General features: G+C 45.0%; 1 protein-coding gene across 2 annotated transcripts; it reads right to left on the bottom strand.

Annotated features, from left to right (window-relative positions):
- Positions 1 to 1,196: 1,196 nt before the first annotated feature.
- Positions 1,197 to 20,923, bottom strand: LOC309703592 (uncharacterized protein). Of its 2 annotated transcripts, none has more exons than XM_082528509.1 (10): positions 20,747 to 20,923; positions 17,636 to 17,677; positions 17,265 to 17,531; positions 16,954 to 17,190; positions 16,636 to 16,860; positions 15,632 to 15,709; positions 15,420 to 15,476; positions 5,088 to 5,187; positions 1,519 to 1,563; positions 1,197 to 1,432 (listed from the first exon to the last, which is right to left on the bottom strand). In XM_082528509.1, coding segments are annotated over exons 1-9 (1,062 nt in total). In that variant the 5' UTR covers positions 20,802 to 20,923; the 3' UTR covers positions 1,197 to 1,432; positions 1,519 to 1,562. The 2 variants fall into 2 exon arrangements, with proteins under 2 accessions (XP_082384635.1, XP_082384634.1); XM_082528508.1 differs by having other exon boundaries at positions 5,122 to 5,187.

Genomic DNA, 20,923 nt, shown 5'->3' with positions numbered 1-20,923 from the left:
GTGGAGTAAGGCGAGGAACCATCATGGAAGGACAGGCCCCTGCACGGTATGTACCACCGGCAGATAGCGGAGGTGGCTGATACCCAGAAATCCTACCAGTGGCTGGACAAAGCTGGACTGAAAGACAGCACGGAGGCACTAATCATGGCAAAACAGGAACACAGCTGGGGTCTATCACACCAGGCAAGACCCCAGGTGCAGGCTGTGTAAAGATGCCCCAGAGACAATCCAGCACATAACAGCAGGGTGCAAGATGCTAGCAGGCAAGGCATACATGGAACGCCATAACCAAGTGGCCGGCATAGTGTACAGGAACATCTGTGCCGAGTATAACCTGGAAGTCCCGAGGTCAAAATGGGAGATGCCCCCAAGGGTGGTGGAGAATGACCGAGCTAAGATCCTGTGGGACTTCCAGATACAGACGGACAAGATGGTGGTGGCTAACCAACCGGACATAGTGGTGGTAGACAAACAGAAGAAGACGGGCGTAGTGATCGATGTAGCGGTTCCGAATGACAGCAATATCAGGAAGAAGGAACACAAGAAGCTGGAGAAATACCAAGGGCTCAGAGAAGAGCTCGAGAGGATGTGGAGGGTGAAGGTAACGGTGGTCCCCGTGGTAATCGGAGCACTAGGTGCGGTAACTCCCAAGCTAGGCGAGTGGCTCCAGTAGATCCCGGGAATAACATCGGAGATCTCTGTCCAGAAGAGCGCAGTCCTGGGAACAGCTAAGATACTGCGCAGGACCCTCAAGCTCCCAGGCCTCTGGTAGAGGACCCGAGCTTGAAGGATAAACCGCCCGCAGGGGCGTGCTGGATGTTTTTATATATATATGTGTGTGTGTGTGTATATATATATATATATATATATATATATATATATATATGAGAGAGAGAGAGATATGGAGCTGTCAGTCTGAAATTATTCACAGTATGAAGGTAAAGCCATGCATACCTCCATTAAACATAATAAAGTTACACTGGGAAAAGCATCAGCTACCGATTGTGAGTGGGTCAGGAAGTCACTAACTGTCCATTTACTAACTCTGATGTGTTTAGGACAGCAAAGTACCAAACAGCGTGCTCGATTATCAAATTACTCAGGACTACAGGACTCAGCTCTGTCTGAGACACATCAGGACCTCACAGGGACTGACTGACACTGGCTGTTAGATGTAACAAATACAAACACCAGTCTGGGATGTTGGAATCAAACTTTTATTAAACACAGGTCCTTTCTTTATTACATGTATATGGATCCTTTAAAGTCATTCACATGTTTGTAGAAGAATGAAAACAGCAAAACTAATGATCCATGATCAACACTGACTAATTTAGATTCAGGAATAACTGATGATGTCTCAGTAGGCTCTGAAAAAGGAGCAGAGTGAAGGATGAAGGTCGTCCATCAGACTGAGTGTGTCCTCAGCTTCCTGTTCAGAGACAAACACCACTGATGTCAGCTCTCAGCTGTTCACCTCTGACCTTTATTTAAATAAAACCTGCGTGTAAATGTTACCTGCTCTGACTGATGAGTACACAGCACATGGATCAGCTGACTGCTCTGTAACACACACACACACACACACACACACACACACACACACACACACACACACACACACACACACACACACACACACACAGGGTTAGAGTATCACACACCTGTACAGTGGGGCAAAAAAGTATTTAGTCAGCCACCGATTGTGCAAGTTCCCCCACCTAAAATGATGACAGAGGTCAGTAATTTGCACCAGAGGTACACTTCAACTGTGAGAGACAGAATGTGAAAAAAAAAAATCCATGAATCCACATGGTAGGATTTGTAAAGAATTTATTCGTAAATCAGGGTGGAAAATAAGTATTTGGTCACCTCAAACAAGGAAAATCTCTGGCTCTCACAGACCTGTAACGTCTTCTGTAAGAAGCTTTTCTGTCCCCCACTCGTTACCTGTATGAATGGCACCTGTTTGAACTCATCATCTGTATAAAAGACACCTGTCCACAGCCTCAAACAGTCAGACTCCAAACTCCGCCATGGCCAAGACCAAAGAGCTTTCGAAGGACACCAGGAAAAGTATTGTAGACCTGCACCAGACTGGGAAGAGTGAATCTACAATAGGCAAGCAGCTTGGTGTGAAAAAATCAACTGTGGGAGCAATCATCAGAAAATGGAAGACATACAACACCACTGATAATCTCCCTCGATCTGGGGCTCCACGCAAGATCTCATCCCGTGGGGTCAAAATGATCATGAGAACGGTGAGCAAAGATCCCAGAACCACACGGGGGGACCTGGTGAATGACCTGCAGAGAGCTGGGACCAAAGTAACAAAGGTCACCATCAGTAACACACTACAACGGCAGGGAATCAAATCCCGCAGTGCCAGACGTGTTCCGCTGCTGAAGCCAGTGCATGTCCAGGCCCGTCTGAAGTTTGGCAGAGAGCACATGGATGATACAGCAGAGGATTGGGAGAATGTCATGTGGTCAGATGAAACCAAAGTAGAACTTTTTGGTATAAACTCAACTCGTCGTGTTTGGAGGACGAAGAATACTGAGTTGCATCCCAAGAACACCATACCTACTGTGAAGCATGGGGGTGGAAACATCATGCTATGGGGCTGTTTTTCTGCCAAGGGGACAGGACGACTGATCCGTGTTAAGGACAGAATGAATGGGGCCATGTATCGTGAGATTTTGAGCCAAAACCTCCTTCCATCAGTGAGAACTTTGAAGATGAAACGAGGCTGGGTCTTCCAACATGACAATGATCCAAAACACACCGCCCGGGCAACAAAGGAGTGGCTCCGTAAGAAGCATTTGAAAGTCCTGGAGTGGCCTAGCCAGTCTCCAGACCTCGACCCCATAGAAAATCTGTGGCGGGAGTTGGAAGTTCGTGTTGCTCGGCGACAGCCCCAAAACATCACTGCTCTCGAGAAGATCTGCATGGAGGAATGGGCCAAAATACCAGCTACTGTGTGTGCAAACCTGGTAAAGACCTATAGTAAACGTTTGACCTCTGTTATTGCCAACAAAGGTTATGTTACAAAGTATTGAGTTGTATTTTTGTTATTGACCAAATACTTATTTTCCACCCTGATTTACGAATAAATTCTTTACAAATCCTACCATGTGGATTCATGGATTTTTTTTCACATTCTGTCTCTCACAGTTGAAGTGTACCTCTGGTGCAAATTACTGACCTCTGTCATCATTTTAGGTGGGGGAACTTGCACAATCGGTGGCTGACTAAATACTTTTTTGCCCCACTGTATGTGTGTTTCACATGTTTCCCACATAGCAAGCAGGTCTGGCCCAGATCTGGTATCAAGCCGGCACTGCTGGCTGACTTCTGGCATGATAAGACGTATGTCATCCATATATGGGCCAGGCCTGGCATACATGGCACTGTCTAGGTGATGGCATGCCATATCTGGTTCGATTGTGGTTTGGTTTATGTCGCCCAGGCTCATAGAAAACAGGCCTGGCCGGGATCCGGCATCAAGCTGGCACTTCTCACTGACTGGTGTCATGGCAGAGTGTATGTCAACCACATGCGGGCCAGGTCTGGCAATGATGCACTATTTATGTTCCTATTTTCCTATTTTAGTTAGAAGACCCAAATGCCATGTTGCAATACTATACTGCTATGGTAGCCAATGTTTCAAATGCAGGTTTGTGAGTGTATACTTTATCAAAAACCTAGTGAGGGTTTGCTCATCTTTGCCATTGGGTGGCTTTAGCTCAGGCGGTAGAGCAGGTCACCTATTGATCGGAAGGTTAGTGGTTCGATCCCTGTTCTCCTGTGTGTGTGTGTGTGTGTTGTTGTATAGAGCACTTATAGTAATCTGGGAGAGTTGAAAAATGCTATATAAGGTTCACTGTCCGAACAGAGTTTTGTCATGTTACTTTTGCACTATTATGCACATGTTGTTATTACATGGCTTAATTAAGGTACACATTAGGCTGACATCAGGGGCCAGAGCTGAAACTGTTCTGGGCCAGAACAGGGCCAGCAGTGTGTCTGCAACTGGCCTTGTGCTGGCCCATGTGTGGGTCACCTTTGACAAACCAGAGGGCCACCAAAGGGCCATCATTCTTTGCGGTATGTGGGCCATGTGTAAGCACATTGTGTGGACCATAGCTGGACCATACCAATTTTGCTATGTGGGTTATATTCCACAATTCCTCAGTGGTGCTCCTCACTCCCCCTACAGGCCATTCATGTATAGTCTACTTCTGTTACACACACCTCTGAGTCAGTGCAGATTTTTATGTATGCCAAAGAAAATCAGCTGGTGTTCTAAACACACACAGCCTGGAAGTAATGCATTTATTACTTCCAGGCTGGACTACTGTAATTCATTATTATCAGGAAGTCCTAAAATCTCGCTGAAAAGCCTTCAGCTAATCCAAAACGCTGCAGCAAGAGTACTGACAAGGACTAGAAAGAGAGAGCATATTTCTCCTGTTTTGGCTTCCCTTCATTGGCTTCCTGTTAAATCCAGAATTCAAAATCCTGCTCCTCACATACAAGGTCTTAAATAATCAGGCCCCATCTTATCTTAATGACCTTGTAGTACCATATCACCCTATTAGAGCACTTCGCTCTCACTCTGCAGGCCTACTTGTTGTTCCTAGAGTATTTAAAAGTAGAATGGGAGGGAGAGCCTTCAGTTTTCAGGCTTTTTCAGGCTCTCTTCCACAGCATGTCTTTATCCTGTTTTTCTTCTCTCACCACAAATGGCCCCGCCCCTCCCTGAGCCTGATTCTGCTGGAAGTTTCTTCCTGTTAAAAGGGAGTTTTTCCTTCCCACTGTCGCCAAAGTGCTTGCTCACAGGGGGTCATATGATTGTTGGGTTTTCTCTGTATCTATTATTGTTGGGTTGACCTTACAATATAAAGCACCTTGAGGCGACTGTTGTTATGATTTATATAAATAAAATTGAATTGAACTGAAATTGAGCGGTGTCCTGTGGGGGCTGCTCTAGGTGTCTTTCCCATTGCTACGAGCCATTCAATCCCAATATATAAATAAATCAATATCAATATATAAATAAAATTGAATTGACTTATGGTAAGTACCATGCTTTGTCGTTATGGTGGTTACTATGGTTACCTTTCCTCTTGCCAGCTTTTTTCTTGCTTTTGATGACCACCTGACCATAAGCGACGTCCTCAGGACCTGAAGACAGAGAGATAGATTGAGTGACTCGAGACAGAGTCTGGTCACAGCCGATATCTACAGGCAAGCTGCTCTGTGAGGATTTTCAGTCCTGAAGGTAATGTTTTTTATTATTATTATTTTAAGATTTGCAGTTTTCTTTTTTTTAAATAGTTGAATTTTTTGATTGGGACAAATTTAATCAGTTGTTCATAAAGTTTGTTTCCATATTCTTGAAGCAGGTTGTAGCTGTCACATTGAAATGTAATTATTATGTGATTGCAATGTTCAAAATTAGGTGTTTAATCTGGTTCCGATGTTGTGTTGTTGCCACCTACTGGTAGACTTGAGTATGGCGCTTAGTGGTGCGAGTGTTTAATTAAGCGCACATGTCGGCATTGACTGAGAACTCCAGCAAGAAAGAGCAGGCTGGCTTATGTGCGGTGAACATATGGACAATATGGACTGCAATTGTTAATGAATGTTCAGTAGAAAGGTGCACACGGTATGTTTGTGCATTTAATTTGTTTGCACGTTTTTATTTGAGTTGTAATTTTATTTTGCTGATATAATATCTGTGTTTTCATTTCTTATTTAAACATAGTTTTTCCAAGGTGTTTGCTGGTGAAAAGAAGATTACTGGTTAAACATCAGTTGGACCATGGTCCTTTATTCTACTCGAAACATGAAAAACTCTCAGGAGCAGTTATATAGATTGACCTTTAATTAGACTGTCTTTGTCTTCAGAGAGATAGATACAGAGATGAAGAGATAGCGATAGAGATATATATTATATATCTCTCTCTCTATATATATATGTATACACAGAGGATGCAAAACTAACAACTCAGGAACTTCAGCAACACTTAACCCTGATGCACCCGCCAGGGGGAGAGCGGCGGGGTCGGGGGATGCGGGTCCCCCACGGAGGGAGGGAGGGATGGAGGGAGGAGGTCGGGGTCACGAGATCCCCCCGAGGGGATGGGACGGGATGGGAAGGGAGGGCGGGGCCGGGGGATGCGGATCCCCCGCCGAGGGAGGGAGGGAGGTCGGGAGGGAGGTCGGGAGGGAGGTCGGAGGTCGGGGTCGCGAGATCCCCCCGAGGTGATGGGACGGGATGAGAGAGAGAGAGAGAGAGAGAGAGAGCGAGAGACATGAGTTTGACAGAGAGCACACGTGCAAGCACGGACGATAAAGTTTTGTAAAAGGTGGCCGAGAAACACCCCGGCGAAAGCACAGCGCGTCGCGCGGAGAGATGATAAGAGCTCGGATGGCGGGTACTAAGCGCGTCTGGGTTACAGGTTACAGAGGCGGTGTCCGGGCGCGTGCTGTACAACAACAACAACAACAACAACAACAACAACGGCAACAAGGTGCCAACGAGAAAGAAGAAGACGAAGAAGACAATGTCACGCACTAGACCGTGGGAGCCAAAGAGCACTAAGGTCGGTACAGGCGGATCGCAATCGCCGGCGGTGTCATCGTTCTCCTCCTCCTCCTCCCGCTCACCATCACCGTCACCGTCGCCATCGCCAGCGCATTTGGCGTACGCTGCGTGGTCGGCTCCGGTCGCTCCATTGTTGCGACCGGCCACGTTTCGCTATCGAGGGCTAGGGGTCGAGGAAGACCAAGAGCAGCGGCGGCAGCAGCAGCAGCAGCGGCGGAAGCAGCAGCAGCAGCTACAGGAGAACTTGGAGGAGGACGAGAGCGAGGAGGAAGAGGAGCAAGAGGCCGAGGGGGACGACAACAACGACTCGACGGCCCGAACGCTCGCAGACGACGAGGAGGAGCGCTACTCGGAGGATCAGGAGGACGAAAACGATGGGGTGGATAGGTATTTCGGGGAAGAGGATCGCGGTTACGAAATGGCGTCGCAACTCTGCCAGGACGGCGGCTCGCAAGGCGAGTCGAACCGCCGAGAGGGAGAGGAAGAAGCAGGCGCCGACCCGGGGCGGGGGACTCGGGAGATTTGGCGAGAGGACGACGCCGGCCGCGCTGCAGGTGGCGTTCATGATCCTGGGCGCGATCGCGGCCGCGGCACTGTCGGTGAAACTCGCGACGCGGATGTAGCCGACGATTACGACTACGACGATGACGAAGAAGACAAAGACTATGAAGAAGAAGAAGAAGAAGAAGAAGACGTCCTCGCCGATGATGATGATGATGAAGAAGAAGAAGAAAAAGAAGAAGATGTCCTCGCCGATGATTATAACGATGACAATGAAGAAGACAAAGACTATGAAGAAGAAGAATTAGAAGAAGAAGAAGAAGAAGAAGAAGACGAAGACGTCCTCGCCGATGATGATGATGATGAAGAAGAAGAAGAAAAAGAAGAAGATGTCCTCGCTGATGATTATAACGATGACGATGAAGAAGAAGACAAAGACTATGAAGAAGAAGAAGAAGAATTAGAAGAAGAAGACAACGACGACCTCGACCCGCCAGGACGAGGCCCCACCGAAGAGGCCGTGGCGGCGGCGCGAGACGAGGCCTCCGCGTTCATGGCCTACTTCCCGCCGGAGATAGAGGACTCGGTGATCGCCATGACCAACCTGGAAGCGGACAGGCGCAGGCCCGCCATCGACGGATGGAAGCCCATGGGCCGCGTCGAGTTCCGAGCCTACGTGGGGCTGCTTGTGCTCGCCGGCGTGTACAGGTCCCGGGGAGAGGCCTGCGAGAGCCTGTGGCACGCCGAGAGCGGCAGGTCCATGTTCAGAGCCGCGATGCCGCTCAAGACCTTTCGAGCCTACTCCAGCGCGCTGCGCTTCGACGACAGAGAGACCAGACGGGCCAGGCGAGGCGACGGCGGCGGCGAGGGCGATAGCTACGACAAACTGGCCCCCATCAGAGCCGTGTGGGACGAGTGGTGCGCGAGGTTGCCCGCCATGTACCGCCCGGGACCGGAGGTCACCGTCGACGAGAGACTGGTGCCGTTCAGAGGTACGTACTACGTGGTGTGTGTGTGTGTGTGTGTGTGTGTGTGTGTGTGTGTGTGTGTGTGACTGGGGGAAGAGAGGAGGAATAGGAGCGGGAATGGCGAAAACAGGCTAGCTCGCTTTGTTGTATACTCGTATTGGGTTCCGCGTTTGTGCTTTCGCATGACTCTTTATGTCTTCCACGCTTGCAAGCAAGCAAGCGCGTTCTCTGTCAAACTCACGTCTCTTCTCCTTGCGTTTCTGCCCCAATCTCCCCCACACTTTCCCACATCTCTCTCTCTCTCTATCTCTCTCCATCCATCCATCCATCCATCTCCATCTCTCTCTCTCTCTCTCTCTCTCCATCTCCATCTCTCTCTCTCTCTCTCTCTCTCTCTCTCCATCTCCATCTCTCTCTCTCTCTCTCCATCTCTCTCTCTCTCTCTCTCTCTCTCCATCTCTCTCTCTCTCTCTCTCTCTCTCTCTCTCTCTCCATCTCCATCTCTCTCTCTCTCTCTCTCAATCTCCATCTCCATCTCTCTCTCTCTCTCTCTCTCCATCTCTCTCTCTCTCTCTCTCTCTCTCTCCATCTCCATCTCTCTCTCTCTCTCTCTCAATCTCCATCTCCATCTCTCTCTCTCTCTCTCTCTCCATCTCTCTCTCTCTCTCTCTCTCTCTCCATCTCCATCTCCATCTCTCTCTCTCTCTCTCTCAATCTCCATCTCCATCTCTCTCTCTCTCTCTCTCAATCTCCATCTCCATCTCTCTCTCTCCATCTCCATCTCTCTCTCCATCTCTCTCTCTCTCTCCATTTCCATCTCTCTCTCTCTCTCTCTCTCTCTCCATCTCTCTCTCTCTCTCTCTCTCTCTCTCCATCTCCATCTCTCTCTCTCTCTCTCCATCTCCATCTCTCTCTCTCTCTCTCTCTCTCTCTCCATCTCTCTCTCTCTCTCTCTCTCTCTCCATCTCCATCTCTCTCTCTCTCTCTCTCAATCTCCATCTCCATCTCTCTCTCTCTCTCTCTCTCCATCTCTCTCTCTCTCTCTCTCTCTCTCTCCATCTCCATCTCTCTCTCTCTCTCTCTCAATCTCCATCTCCATCTCTCTCTCTCTCTCCATCTCTCTCTCTCTCTCTCTCTCCATCTCTCTCTCTCTCTCTCTCTCTCTCCATCTCCATCTCTCTCTCTCTCTCTCTCAATCTCCATCTCCATCTCTCTCTCTCTCTCTCTCAATCTCCATCTCCATCTCTCTCTCTCCATCTCCATCTCTCTCTCCATCTCTCTCTCTCTCTCCATTTCCATCTCTCTCTCTCTCTCTCTCTCTCTCCATCTCTCTCTCTCTCTCTCTCTTTCTCTCTCTCTCTCTCCATCAGGACGGTGTCCGTTCAGACAGTACATGCCCAGCAAGCCGGCCAGGTACGGGATCAAGATATGGGTGGCGTGCGACGCGCGTTCCAGCTACGCGTGGAAGATGCAAGTCTACACCGGCAAGCCCGACAAGCGCGGCCCTCCCGAAAAGCACCTGGCCACTCGAGTGGTCGTGGACCTCACCGAGGGACTGACTCCGGGACGCAACGTCACGTGCGACAACTTTTTCACCTCGCGCGAGCTCGCCGACAGGCTCTATCGCGAGAGAGGCCACACCGTGCTGGGCACTCTGCGATCGAACAGACCCGAGATCCCCAGAGAGCTGCGCTGCGTCAAGGGCAGGGCCGTGGGCTCCGTCGAATCCGTGGTACTCGGCGGCTCCGCGGGACGAGGAGGAGGAGGAGGAGGAGGACGAGGGCCCGACACGATCATCCTCTCCTACGTGGCCAAGAAGAACAAGAACGTGCTGCTCCTCACCACAGCTCCTCGTTACCACCATCGCTCCGGCCCCGAGCCCCGGCCTAGCCGCTGCCGCAGCAGCAGCAGCAGCAGCGGCGGCGGCGGCAACAGAAGCAGCGGCGGCAACAGAAGCAGCGACAGAAGCGGCGCAAAACCGCCCTTGGTGCTGCATTACAACCGCACCAAGGGAGGCGTCGACAACCTGGACAAGGTCGTGAGCACGTACAGCTGCAGGAGAAAGACCCGCAGGTGGCCCGTGGCCCTTTTCCACAACATGGTCGACGTGGCGGCCTACAACGCGTTCATGCTGTGGAGGGAAATTCACCCTGACTGGATGCCGGGCAAGCTCAACAGTCGACGGCTCTTCCTCGAGCGACTGGGCAAAGCGCTGATACAGTGGGATGCAAACGTTTGGGCAACCTTGTTAATAGACATCATTTTCCTGTATAAATCGTTGGTTGTTACAATAAAAAATGTCAGTTAAATATCATACAGGAGACACACACAGTGATATTTGAGAAGTGAAAAGAAGTTTACTGGATTTACAGAAAGTGTGCAATAATTGTTTAAACAAAATCAAGCAGGTGCATCAATTTGGGCACCACAAAAAAGAAATGAAATGAATATTTAGTGTATATCAATGTGTGTGTCTCCTATATGATATATGGGGTGCCTTTGTCTGGACGTGCTTCCCATCCAGAGCTGCACAGCACAGAGGGAAGTTCCAGCGCTCCTGGAATCCCTCTGTGATGGACCGCCAGTCTCCAGGTGAAGGCACAGCCATGAAGTCGTCCACTAGACAGTCCCAGATGGCCGTCGCTGCCTGGGGGGTGATCTGGCTCACCGTGGACACACCGACTCTGAAACTGAACGCTTGGTGCTGAAGGAGTCCGCGGTGACAAGGAACCTGGACAAAATTGTTCAAAATCAGTATTATGTGTACTGCAGTTACAAAATACATTATTCAAATTCCAAAATACTTTTGTGATGTCAGATTTAAATCACAAAACTTAAATCTTACATAAAACCTTTTGTAATTATAAGGATAATTACAAAATGTATATTAGATAATATCTAAAACAGTTGTGTTTTATTTTAACTTTAACATATCATAATTTGATTGGTAGCAACTTTCACAACTACAGTGAGCCAATCACTCACAATTCCTAAACATGTCAATCAGGTAGGAATGAAGTAAGACATTAATAGAAATAAAGAGTTGTGTGTTGACATGTAGCCCTTTCCTTGCTTAAATCATTAATATTTTTGAAAAATTAATCTGTGATAAGACAGCTTATCAAGATAGAACCATGTAACTAGAGATGAACCAAACTGTTCACAGTTTTATCTAACTCTGTTTTAATAAAGGCTGTGACCCCTGCTATAGAGTCTGACAGCTGCAGGGATTATATACAAATATTCAACTATCCCAGAATTAAACCAGGTCTAAATAAAAAGGAGTGAGTATCACTACAAAGGTTAACTCAGTGGTCCTAATGCTACAGTTTGATATCAGCAAACACCGAGCGCATACATTGATGTGACACCACAGCCATGCTATCATTCAAACACTGATAACAGCATAAATCAAATTAAATCAGGACTTGATGAGAGCTTCTGAGTATCACTAGAAATATTATAAATAGTCGTCTCTATACCACAGTTTGCTTTCAGTAAACACCGACAGCATTCACTGTTAGCATAGCACATCCATGTTAGCAGTGTATAACTGGATGGATTAGCATATTAGCACAGATATCAATAAAGGACTACCGTATTAAATAGTTTTACTAACCTCAGGCAGACGGACAGGCGCTCTGCAGGTGGGATTGAGCGTCTGTAGTTGGTGTCTAGGCGGGCGATGCTGGGACCGACGCGGGACAGCAGGTCCTCAAACTGGCCGACGGTGATAGCGCTGGAATCGACTGTCATCCAGGCGCAGCTCCTGGAGCAAGTGGTGAAACTCACCAAACTGCTCACACCTCTGGAGGACCTGATGGACCCAGGTACGGCGAGGACGTCCTTAACGCCGCTACTCTGCTCTCCACAGTAAATAGAGAAGGGAGACTCTCTCTTCAAGCGCTAGCTCGACAGCTGCCATCTTGCAAAGATACCAGTCTGGCACAACTTCCTCCCACATCCCTCCCACATTTCCGGTTCACGCGCGTTAAAATATGATATTTTGGGGCGCGATGGATTTTTCTTGGACACGCGTAGAGGTGCGAATGTGCAGGCGTCAAGTTAGGGGCGTTTGGGGCTTTTTTCTCGCGCCCATCGCGTTCGGTGTGAACACACCGTTAAAGACTAAGAGCGCACTCTGGGGAAAGAATAACATTGGACAGGTTAAGGGAAAAAATACTAAAATCTATCCCCCGGGGGTTTATTGTATGTTTTGTATATGTGTGTTTTCATGAAGGTAAAAAGGGTTGTATGTGAATTTCCTGCAATTGTTTAATACATTTTCTAACCCTGAGATCCTGTGCTGGGTTTATTGCATGGTGTCTTATCATTTGAGTATTCAGATGTATTGGCCTTAATCGGTTAAGTGTATTTCCTTAGCCTCCGCTTGTCTGTGTAGACACGAGAATCATATTGTAGCGACCGTGGGTTAGTGGAGCTAAACTGGCTAAACTGCTCACTAGCTAAAACGGCTAGCGGGGCGCTAGCAGCTATCGCTAAACTTCACAACGGATGGAGAGCGCTCGTGCCTCATACACCGCACGACCCCGAGCGTCTCAGCAGCAGACTGATAATCCCCAAATGATCCAGCAGGAGGCAGTAGTGGTTCACACCAGTCATTTATTTACAATCTTTTTCTACTACAACGTAACGCTGCTGACACCGAACCCCTATCACGCTACCACCACATAGAGTCGCAGTGTCAGCCAACCATGCCAATTCAACCCACTCCACAGAACACACATCAACTTCACTGTGGCTTACATTAACATAACACTAACACAACATGCGAATCAAACACATAGGAACTAGCAGAACGATAGAAAACACAGACAACACAATACCCAGAATGCACCTGGCTAACAACCCCAGCCAGGTCATTACAATATGAACCCTAGACTGATATTTATTTTTGAGATGTATCTTTTATCACAGAATGTTTAAGTAGAGTCAAGACTGCACCCGAGGGCATAAGGGGGGTCTTATCAGCCGGTGGTAAAAGTGTTACACAAATATAAATTTATTTTACCAAAAACGCCAGAATCTCAGGTTTAACCTCACAAAATGTCGACAACAACCAAAAAGCTAAAACAATAAATGAGAGCAGATACACGGATTCAGAATCAGTGAGATGTCAGCTTTCTCACCCAATGGCACATACACGGACACGCTGTCTGGGCTGAAAGCCGACAGCTCACAGATCCTGATGCTTCAGCGGGTCTGTGCTCTGTTTTTCATCCTTTCTGCGCTAGATTGTGAAACTGCAGGTTTCATCTCTCTCCAACCAAAATTGACTGAACGGGCAGCCAAAGAATATCCAAACTATACTTCACATAAACATTGCCATGAATTCCTTCTTACTTTTGCTGTTTTGCTTCTACCACAATAAAATCACACTTCATGCACAGCTCTCTCTCTCAGTGTACTTCAAGAACAGTTTCTCATCTAAAAAGCTGTGTTATCTGTATTATTTGCTTGCCTATTACACACCAGTCTACCGTTATGTACAGCGCTTGTCATGGTCCTGGGTCATTAGATCCAGTGTTTTGTGTGTTATGTTTTGGGTTAATTCTTGTTTTCTTATTCTTAGGGGTTTTGTGTTTACTGTTTTGTATACCTTCTTGTGTTCTCCCCCAGTGCTCTGTTTATGTCCCTGAGTTTGTGTTTGTGAATTTCCTATTTTACTTTTACAGTTTAGTTTATGCAGTCCTCATTTCCTGTTTGCCACTTTGCCACTCAGTCAATAAAGCTCACTTGCAGCACAGCTTTTGCCAGCATTTGGGTCTTTTCTTCACAACACCACACAACTGCCGCAGCGGCCGTGTGCCGTTTTTTTTTTTTTTTTTTTAAATTTAACTGACTCCTGACAAGAAAGTCTTATTTCTCCTGTTTAATATTGAAGAAATTTAACCTTTTTAAAATTATGCGAAGTTGCAAAACGGTTAGCTGTGTCTGTAATCAAACCTCTGTAACTTTGCTCTCCTTCACTTCAGCAGCATCAGGTAATGTTTATATGTTGATTCATGGTTTTCTTCAGTTTTCGTTCTACTGCAGAATATTTTTAAGGTTTTCTGCTATAAAAAGTCAGGCCAGGAAAATCTGCTTCATGTTTTTCTGTTTTATCCTCAGTTACTTTGACACATCTGCTGTGATGCTCACACCTCTGATGAAGTCTCACAGTGTCAGCTTAGTATTTATAGATACAAAAATATGGATATGTACTGATTAGTGATCAGAATTATAATATTTCTGACTGAGGCAAAATTTCCCCGATTCAAATCAAATAGATCGAATCCATTCAGGACCTTGTGAATCACAATCAAACTGATTCTAGAAATCAGTGATGACACCCAGCCCTAAATATTATACAACAATCTTATAACATGTTGTGAGTATACTTGTGCTGTCAGGTCCCTGCCTCCACATGATTATGTAATTAACCACAGGTACGTTTATATATAATATACTATATTATCAACAGGGATCAACAGGGGGTCCATGACCCTCTTGGGGGCACTCCCAAAGGACCTAAAGTAAGTTACTCTTAGAACAGAAGAAGCTTTTTGGATGAAACGTCTTCAAGAAACATAAAGTTCAGATGCTTTTCTTTCCAAGCTCCTTAGACTGAATCAGTTACTGAAGCAGTGACGTGCTGACTAAAGATTTGGATGTGATTGGTCACGTGACTCTGTTCAAACCAAACCTCGGCACAGTGTTTCTGAAACAGTGTGTTGAATTTTTTTTCTACACATGCGCTTCAGCTTCAAATGGGTCATCACTACTAGTCGTGAGTTTGTGGGTGTTACAGTCTTAGTTTCTAGTTTGTCTTTTGTTTGTTTCTTTTAATGTTTCTTTGTAACTGACTTTGACTTTAGTAAATCAGTAATAAAGCTGGTACTTTATTTCTGCTGCCTCCGAGTCCTGTGTTTGGGTCCTACCCATGCCTGCCACACAGCCAACCGTAACATCTACAGAAACGTCTGATTTGAGCTTGGTGTCTTAAAATCTATTTCTTTTTCTAATATTTCTAACAGAACACAACCTTGTACAGCTAAGTACGAAATTACTGAATAAAGTTACCTGAGAAGGTAACTTGGATTGCCTGCATGTTCCTGTGTTTAAGGCTCACAGTTTGTACATGTCCCTTATGAACATACTGATGACACAAAGCTAACTGTGGAAACAGACATGCCAAAGGGGAAAACTAAGAGTAACAATAACAGAATATTAGAATAGTAAGAATGATAATAACAATCATAATAGAACAACAGAACAAACATGTAAGAGAAAATAATCGCCATCATCATCACCACCTGTTTTATGTTCATTTGTACCTGAAGTGTGAGTCCTCACATCAGAGTAGACGGCTCGTGGATCAGCAGCATGTTTGTCTGGAACACACAGATTTACAGACATTCATAGAGGCAGTAGTTTTCAGCCTTCAGTAGTACAAGCAGCCCTTTTAACACAGATTTAAAGAGTACAGTATGTGGCTAGATAACATGCTTGTCTTATTTTGATGACAGCACACATGGTGACAGCCTACCTCTCCTGTTGGCTCTCTGCTTGATCGTGACATCAGCATAGGTCACATCCACAGGAGGAGGAGACGGGTTTTTACTTCCTGAGAAGAGAGGAGGGGGAAACACATGAACATGATTGTGGTGACCCTCAGTATGTGTGAAATCTGTGTTTAGGACTGATCTTTGTGGTCCTTGTTGTGTTAGCCAATGTTGGGAGACATTATGTTCAAAAGTAACTTATTACTTTACAACATAATTAAACATTTATGCTAAGTGTTACTTACTGAGAAGATTAGCTAGTTAGAGTTTTTGCTTTTCCAAGACAATCATTTATCTTGTTGACACTAACATGTTATTACAGACTGAAGTACTCTGTGATGGATATGATGGACTCTATGAAGAAACGTTTTTAATAAAATATACTTATTCTAGGAATCAGCTGGAGCACTTCTGCCTTGCTCTACAATAAATCCTAAGATAAGATAAGATAACCTTTATTAGTCCCACACGTGGGAAATTTGTTTCGTCACAGCAGGAAGTGGACAGTGCAAAAGTTATGAAGCAAAAATTAGAATACAATAAGAATAAATACAGTACACAGCTGTACAGAATAGAATAGAATAAAATACTATATACAGTAGAATAAAATAGAATAAAATATACAATAAGATAAAAATAGAATACAAACGCTTTATACAACTGAGTAAAAATACAACGATAAAGAACTGAAAGGTGATGAAACGTAATGTCACCAATGTATTCTTTTTACACTACATAGTGACATCTTCCTCACTAAAAGAATAAACTGAGACATAGTATAGCTTTATGTGTCAGGGGCGGCCCAAATACACATTTTATTTTGAAAGGTCACAGAGGAAATTGCCCGCCATAATTGCATGTTTGGATGAGTAAAACCCACTGATCTGGATAGAGGTGACCCAGTCAGTTAATTTTTATGTAGGTTCAGAGGGTCAGTACAGTAATCAGATTACACCTGTTCATATCAGGTGAGTGAGAGCTTTCATACCTTTAAGTTTACTGCAGAGGAACAGAAACAAAACCAGAACCAGAACCAGGAGAAGCCCAGAGACCAGACCTGCTACAACCGGGACCAGGAGAGAGGGAGGAGGAGAGGGAGGACACGTAAGAGCAGTTTCTACAGGACGATGAACGTTTGTGGAGGTGCTTGGAGGAGGACAGTGAGGAGGAGGAGGACAGTGAGGGGGAGGAGGATGGATGATTTTGGGAGGATCTGGAGGAGAGATGATGAAGATGGTTCAGTCAGTTTATTATCAGGTCACAATGTTATCAGCTTTTAAACAGAAAGTGATGTCAGTGTTCTGACCTCTGACCCTCAGAGAGCTCTGAGGAGACTTTGCACCCTGATCAGTAGAACACCAGTAGAGACCTTCATCAGCCTGCGTGATGTTAGTGATGATGTGCTCTGGTTTATGACCAACAGAACTTCCTTTGATGAAGAAATAAGCTGCGACTGTGGCACCAGTCCTCTGTCTGCAGCGCAGAATGACATCACTTCCTGTCCTCACAGGAAGTGCAGGGATCTCCAGGATGACAGCTTTATCTGACCATCAGAGACAAACAGAGTTAATGAGAGCAGAGTCACACAGAGACAGAGACACAGCTGGAACATCTCACCTTTAGTGTCTGATTGGACACTGAGGGAGACGTTGTCACTCTGCTGTCCAGAGGAGTCCTCACACCAGAAGGTTTCACTGGGAGCAGAAATATTCACAACACAGTAGGAACCAAGAAGCCTCCCAAAGCCTCCACAGTCCTCAGTGAGTCCTCCTCTGGTCCTCTTCACTGTCCATCCATCAGCTGTCTGTCCATCATCAACACAACTCAGAGACACTGAAGATCCTCTGAAGACCTGCTGAAGGTTTGGACTGACAGACAGAGACACTGGAGGACACACACACACACACACACACACACACACACACACACAGTAAGTGTATTTGTGTTCTTGTTGGAGTCTCACTGATTGTTTCACTCCATCTCCTCACCTGCAGAAACAGTCGGTGCAGACAGCAGCAGCACACACACACCTGCAACAGGAGGTCAGAGGTCACTAAAGGTTAAGGTCAGAGGCTCCACCACCACCATGTGTACCTGCACAGGTGAGGAGCTTTTTCCTCTCTGTGAACAGGACCAAACAGATAAGCAGACGTCTGTGACAGTCACACTGATGGGCCTGCAGTCATTACAAAATCACATTAAAGTTAGAACAGTTAGGAGGGAGCTGAGTGTGAGCAGAGAGGTGGCATTAGACACCAGAGTCTTGGAGGAAAAAGTGAATGTTAGCTCAGAATTGAACATGTTTTAACACTCAGATTAGACCCAAAAAATTGACGAACACCTAAACACTGCATAATCATTCCCAACACTCTGGAGGACAGCAGGGAGAATTTAGATGCTCTCCAACATTAGATTAGATAAAACTTTATTAATCCCTCTTAATCGATCCTGCATAATCCATCATACAAAATGTAATCAAATGGAAAAGTCTCTTTTTAAAACTTGTTTTATTAGTTTTAATCTTTTAACTTTATGCATCAAGCAAAAATTTAATTATCTGCAACATTCTCTGACTGGAAGAAATTAGTTTAACATTTAAACCTATTTTCTGCACATTCCACCACATAAAATAAAATATTTTTTGTGTTTACACTCAGTCTTTCAAATAGATGCAAGTAAAACACAGCAGAAAATAAATAAAGTCAAAGACTCAGCAGCCCTGTTGCTCTATTTTCACCTGTAAAGCAGGAGTGGGGTAGGCGGAGGTTTACCCTGGTGCAGGTGTGCCGCGGTCAGTGGAAGAATCCGCGAGTTTCTCTGTGAGTTTCCCATTACGTCGTAGCTACTCGGTGCTTGTTGGAAGTTTAGGGGTTTTTTCGCTGTAAAAAGAAGTTTTCTTCCCACGCACAGCGGACACTAATGTTTTTGTCACTTTTTATGGAATCAAACTCAAAGTAAGGTCAGTACTTCCACGCTTTAAACGCTGCACGCTCATACTCTCTCTGCACTCGATATATGATCCATTGTTGATCTGCACACAGCTGTTGTCACGAACGTCGCACTCGCTTACGTCACTGTCGTGAGACGTTCTCGCAAAAAAATCACGGTTTTAGTAACGCAGTAACTCAGCGTTCCTACGGGAAAGTAAAGGTAATCTAATTACCGTTTTTGCAATAGTAATCCCTTACTTTACTCGTTACTTGAAAAAAGTAATCGGATTACAGTAACACGTTACGTGTTACTGCCCATCTCTGGTGCTAGGTTTTGGCCCACATCAGTGTAAAATTGTATGTAACCATGAATAACATGCTGCTGTGTGTCCACCAGGAGAGACTGGACAGTATAGATGTAAAACAAATATGCCAGCAGTTTATTTCAGCTAACGAGAGGAGCAGGCATGTGTTTGGCTCCTTCACATAGTGGACATTGAGTTGTTGTGTGGGACATGTAGTCCATGTCTGTTGCTGTAACAGTAGTTCATGTTTAGAATAAGAAATCCCAGCTCACTGAGTTGATCGGGGCAATAGTGCCTAAAATGTTGCATAATTTTGCTGAGAGATCTTTTACTCTGTGTTAATCTTAGATGAGTAGTTTTATGTAGAAAAGCCACCAGGTCATTCAGTGTTCCCTTAGTGCTGATGTATCAGAGATGTTGGTGTAACTGAACTTAACTTAAAGTCATATTCTGTTATTGTCATGACTGTATTTGAAGCTATTTTTATGTTTGTATGATACCTGATTCATATGGAATATGGTTGAAGTAAACTAAAGCCTAAAATACTTCAGTCAGTCATTTGTTTAATAGTAATTTAACATTATATAATTCACATATAAAACTATGAATTATCATTTTGAATGGTTTAAAAGCATGTAGAATAGGATATGTAGGCAAGTATATTTCTCCTTTTTTATTAAGAAGCAAAGACAAAAAGGAAAAAAATAAGAAACAGGGCGGGTTCGGTGGTTGAATCATCCGTCCCCACCAACGCCAAAACCAAATCTACGCCCTTGGTTGAAACATTTTATGATCCTCTTTAACAACATGGATCATCCAGTTGTCTTTATGTCTGCCGCAGTACATGCACCACATGTGCTCACTATCAGAAAGAGCCAAACAGCCCTCGTGCAGTGAGGAGCTGTAAAGAGAAGCAGATGCTCTGTTTCTAAAAATGTTTTAAGCTTGTTTCAAAGATTCTGTACAGCAGCTTTAGATGTTTTCCAAAAGCACACACACACTTATCAGTGTTTCTCACACTTTTTACAGTGTGGACCACCTGAGAAAATGTCAAGCTCTCCCAATCACCACTATAACAGCATGAAACTCATAAATCTTACAACACAAAATTAGTCTTATTAAATTAGTAAAATTAATATCTGCAGTAAAGAGTTTTTTTCATACATTGCATACATTGTACCATAGGCAAAGTTGCCTCCATTTTTTTTTTATAATTTTTTAAAATATTTTGTACATTTTAAGGGCTCTTCTGTTTTTGGAGTGCATTTCTTTATATTATACATATACATTAAAAGTGAATCTCTGTCCAAAAAATGCACTCAGTTTACTTTTGACTCACTATGAGCATCACTCATTATTCTCTCCCAGTAATTAAGGTTAATATAATGTATTTTTGTATTCTATGTATTCATTTATATAACCATTATCTGATTTGATGGTTTTGTTACAGCCTTTTTATTAAAAAAAAGTGTTTTTCTTTTCTTTCACAAAGGTGGGGATTAAAATGTGTTAAAATGTACAAAACAGTGATGTCATGTTTTGTGACGAGGACCCAGGCACAGAGAGACTTGTTGAATTTAAGAATCTTATGATTTAAATAATCAGGCCCCATCTTATCTTAATGACCTTGTAGTACCATATCACCCTATTAGAGCACTTCGCTCTCGCTCTGCAGGCCTACTTGTTGTTCCTAGAGTATTCAAAAGTAGAACAGCTCGATCCAGTTTAATGACAGTTTAGATCAAATTTCATCTCCAGCTTTGTGAGTCAGAAAGAGCTTCCTGTTATTTCTTAGTTCAGTGCAGTGAATCTCTATTAAATGGATAATAAATAAATGAGCGCAGCAGCTCTGAGTTTGACTCACCGAGGAGCAGAGAGACACACGGAGTCTTCATTATGTCTGGATGACGACTGAACATCAGTCTGAGAAGCACAGAGACGCCTGCAGCTTCATCACTTCCCCTTTAACACGTGCAGTCTCACTAAATGTCGCCACACTGAGGGGTTGGTGAGGGCGGGGCTTGCTTTAATGAGCCGCAGC

Source organism: Aulonocara stuartgranti (assembly GCF_965226115.1).
Source record: "Aulonocara stuartgranti genome assembly, chromosome: 3".
Taxonomy (NCBI): domain Eukaryota; kingdom Metazoa; phylum Chordata; class Actinopteri; order Cichliformes; family Cichlidae; genus Aulonocara; species Aulonocara stuartgranti.
The sequence above is the reverse complement of the archived record's forward strand: the minus strand, read 5'-3'. Positions and strand labels throughout refer to the sequence as shown.

What these genes read in the sequence shown, in the direction of transcription:
- LOC309703592 (XM_082528508.1), bottom strand. Translation starts at nt 20,801, where the DNA reads ATGTTCAGTCGTCATCCAGACATAATGAAGACTCCGTGTGTCTCTCTG. An exon ending in TGTCCAATCAGACACTAAAG is followed by an intron (nt 17,191 to 17,264) that starts GTGAGATGTTCC and finishes TCTGATGGTCAG; the next exon opens with ATAAAGCTGTCATCCTGGAG. An exon ending in GAGCTCTCTGAGGGTCAGAG is followed by an intron (nt 16,861 to 16,953) that starts GTCAGAACACTG and finishes TCTCTCCTCCAG; the next exon opens with ATCCTCCCAAAATCATCCAT.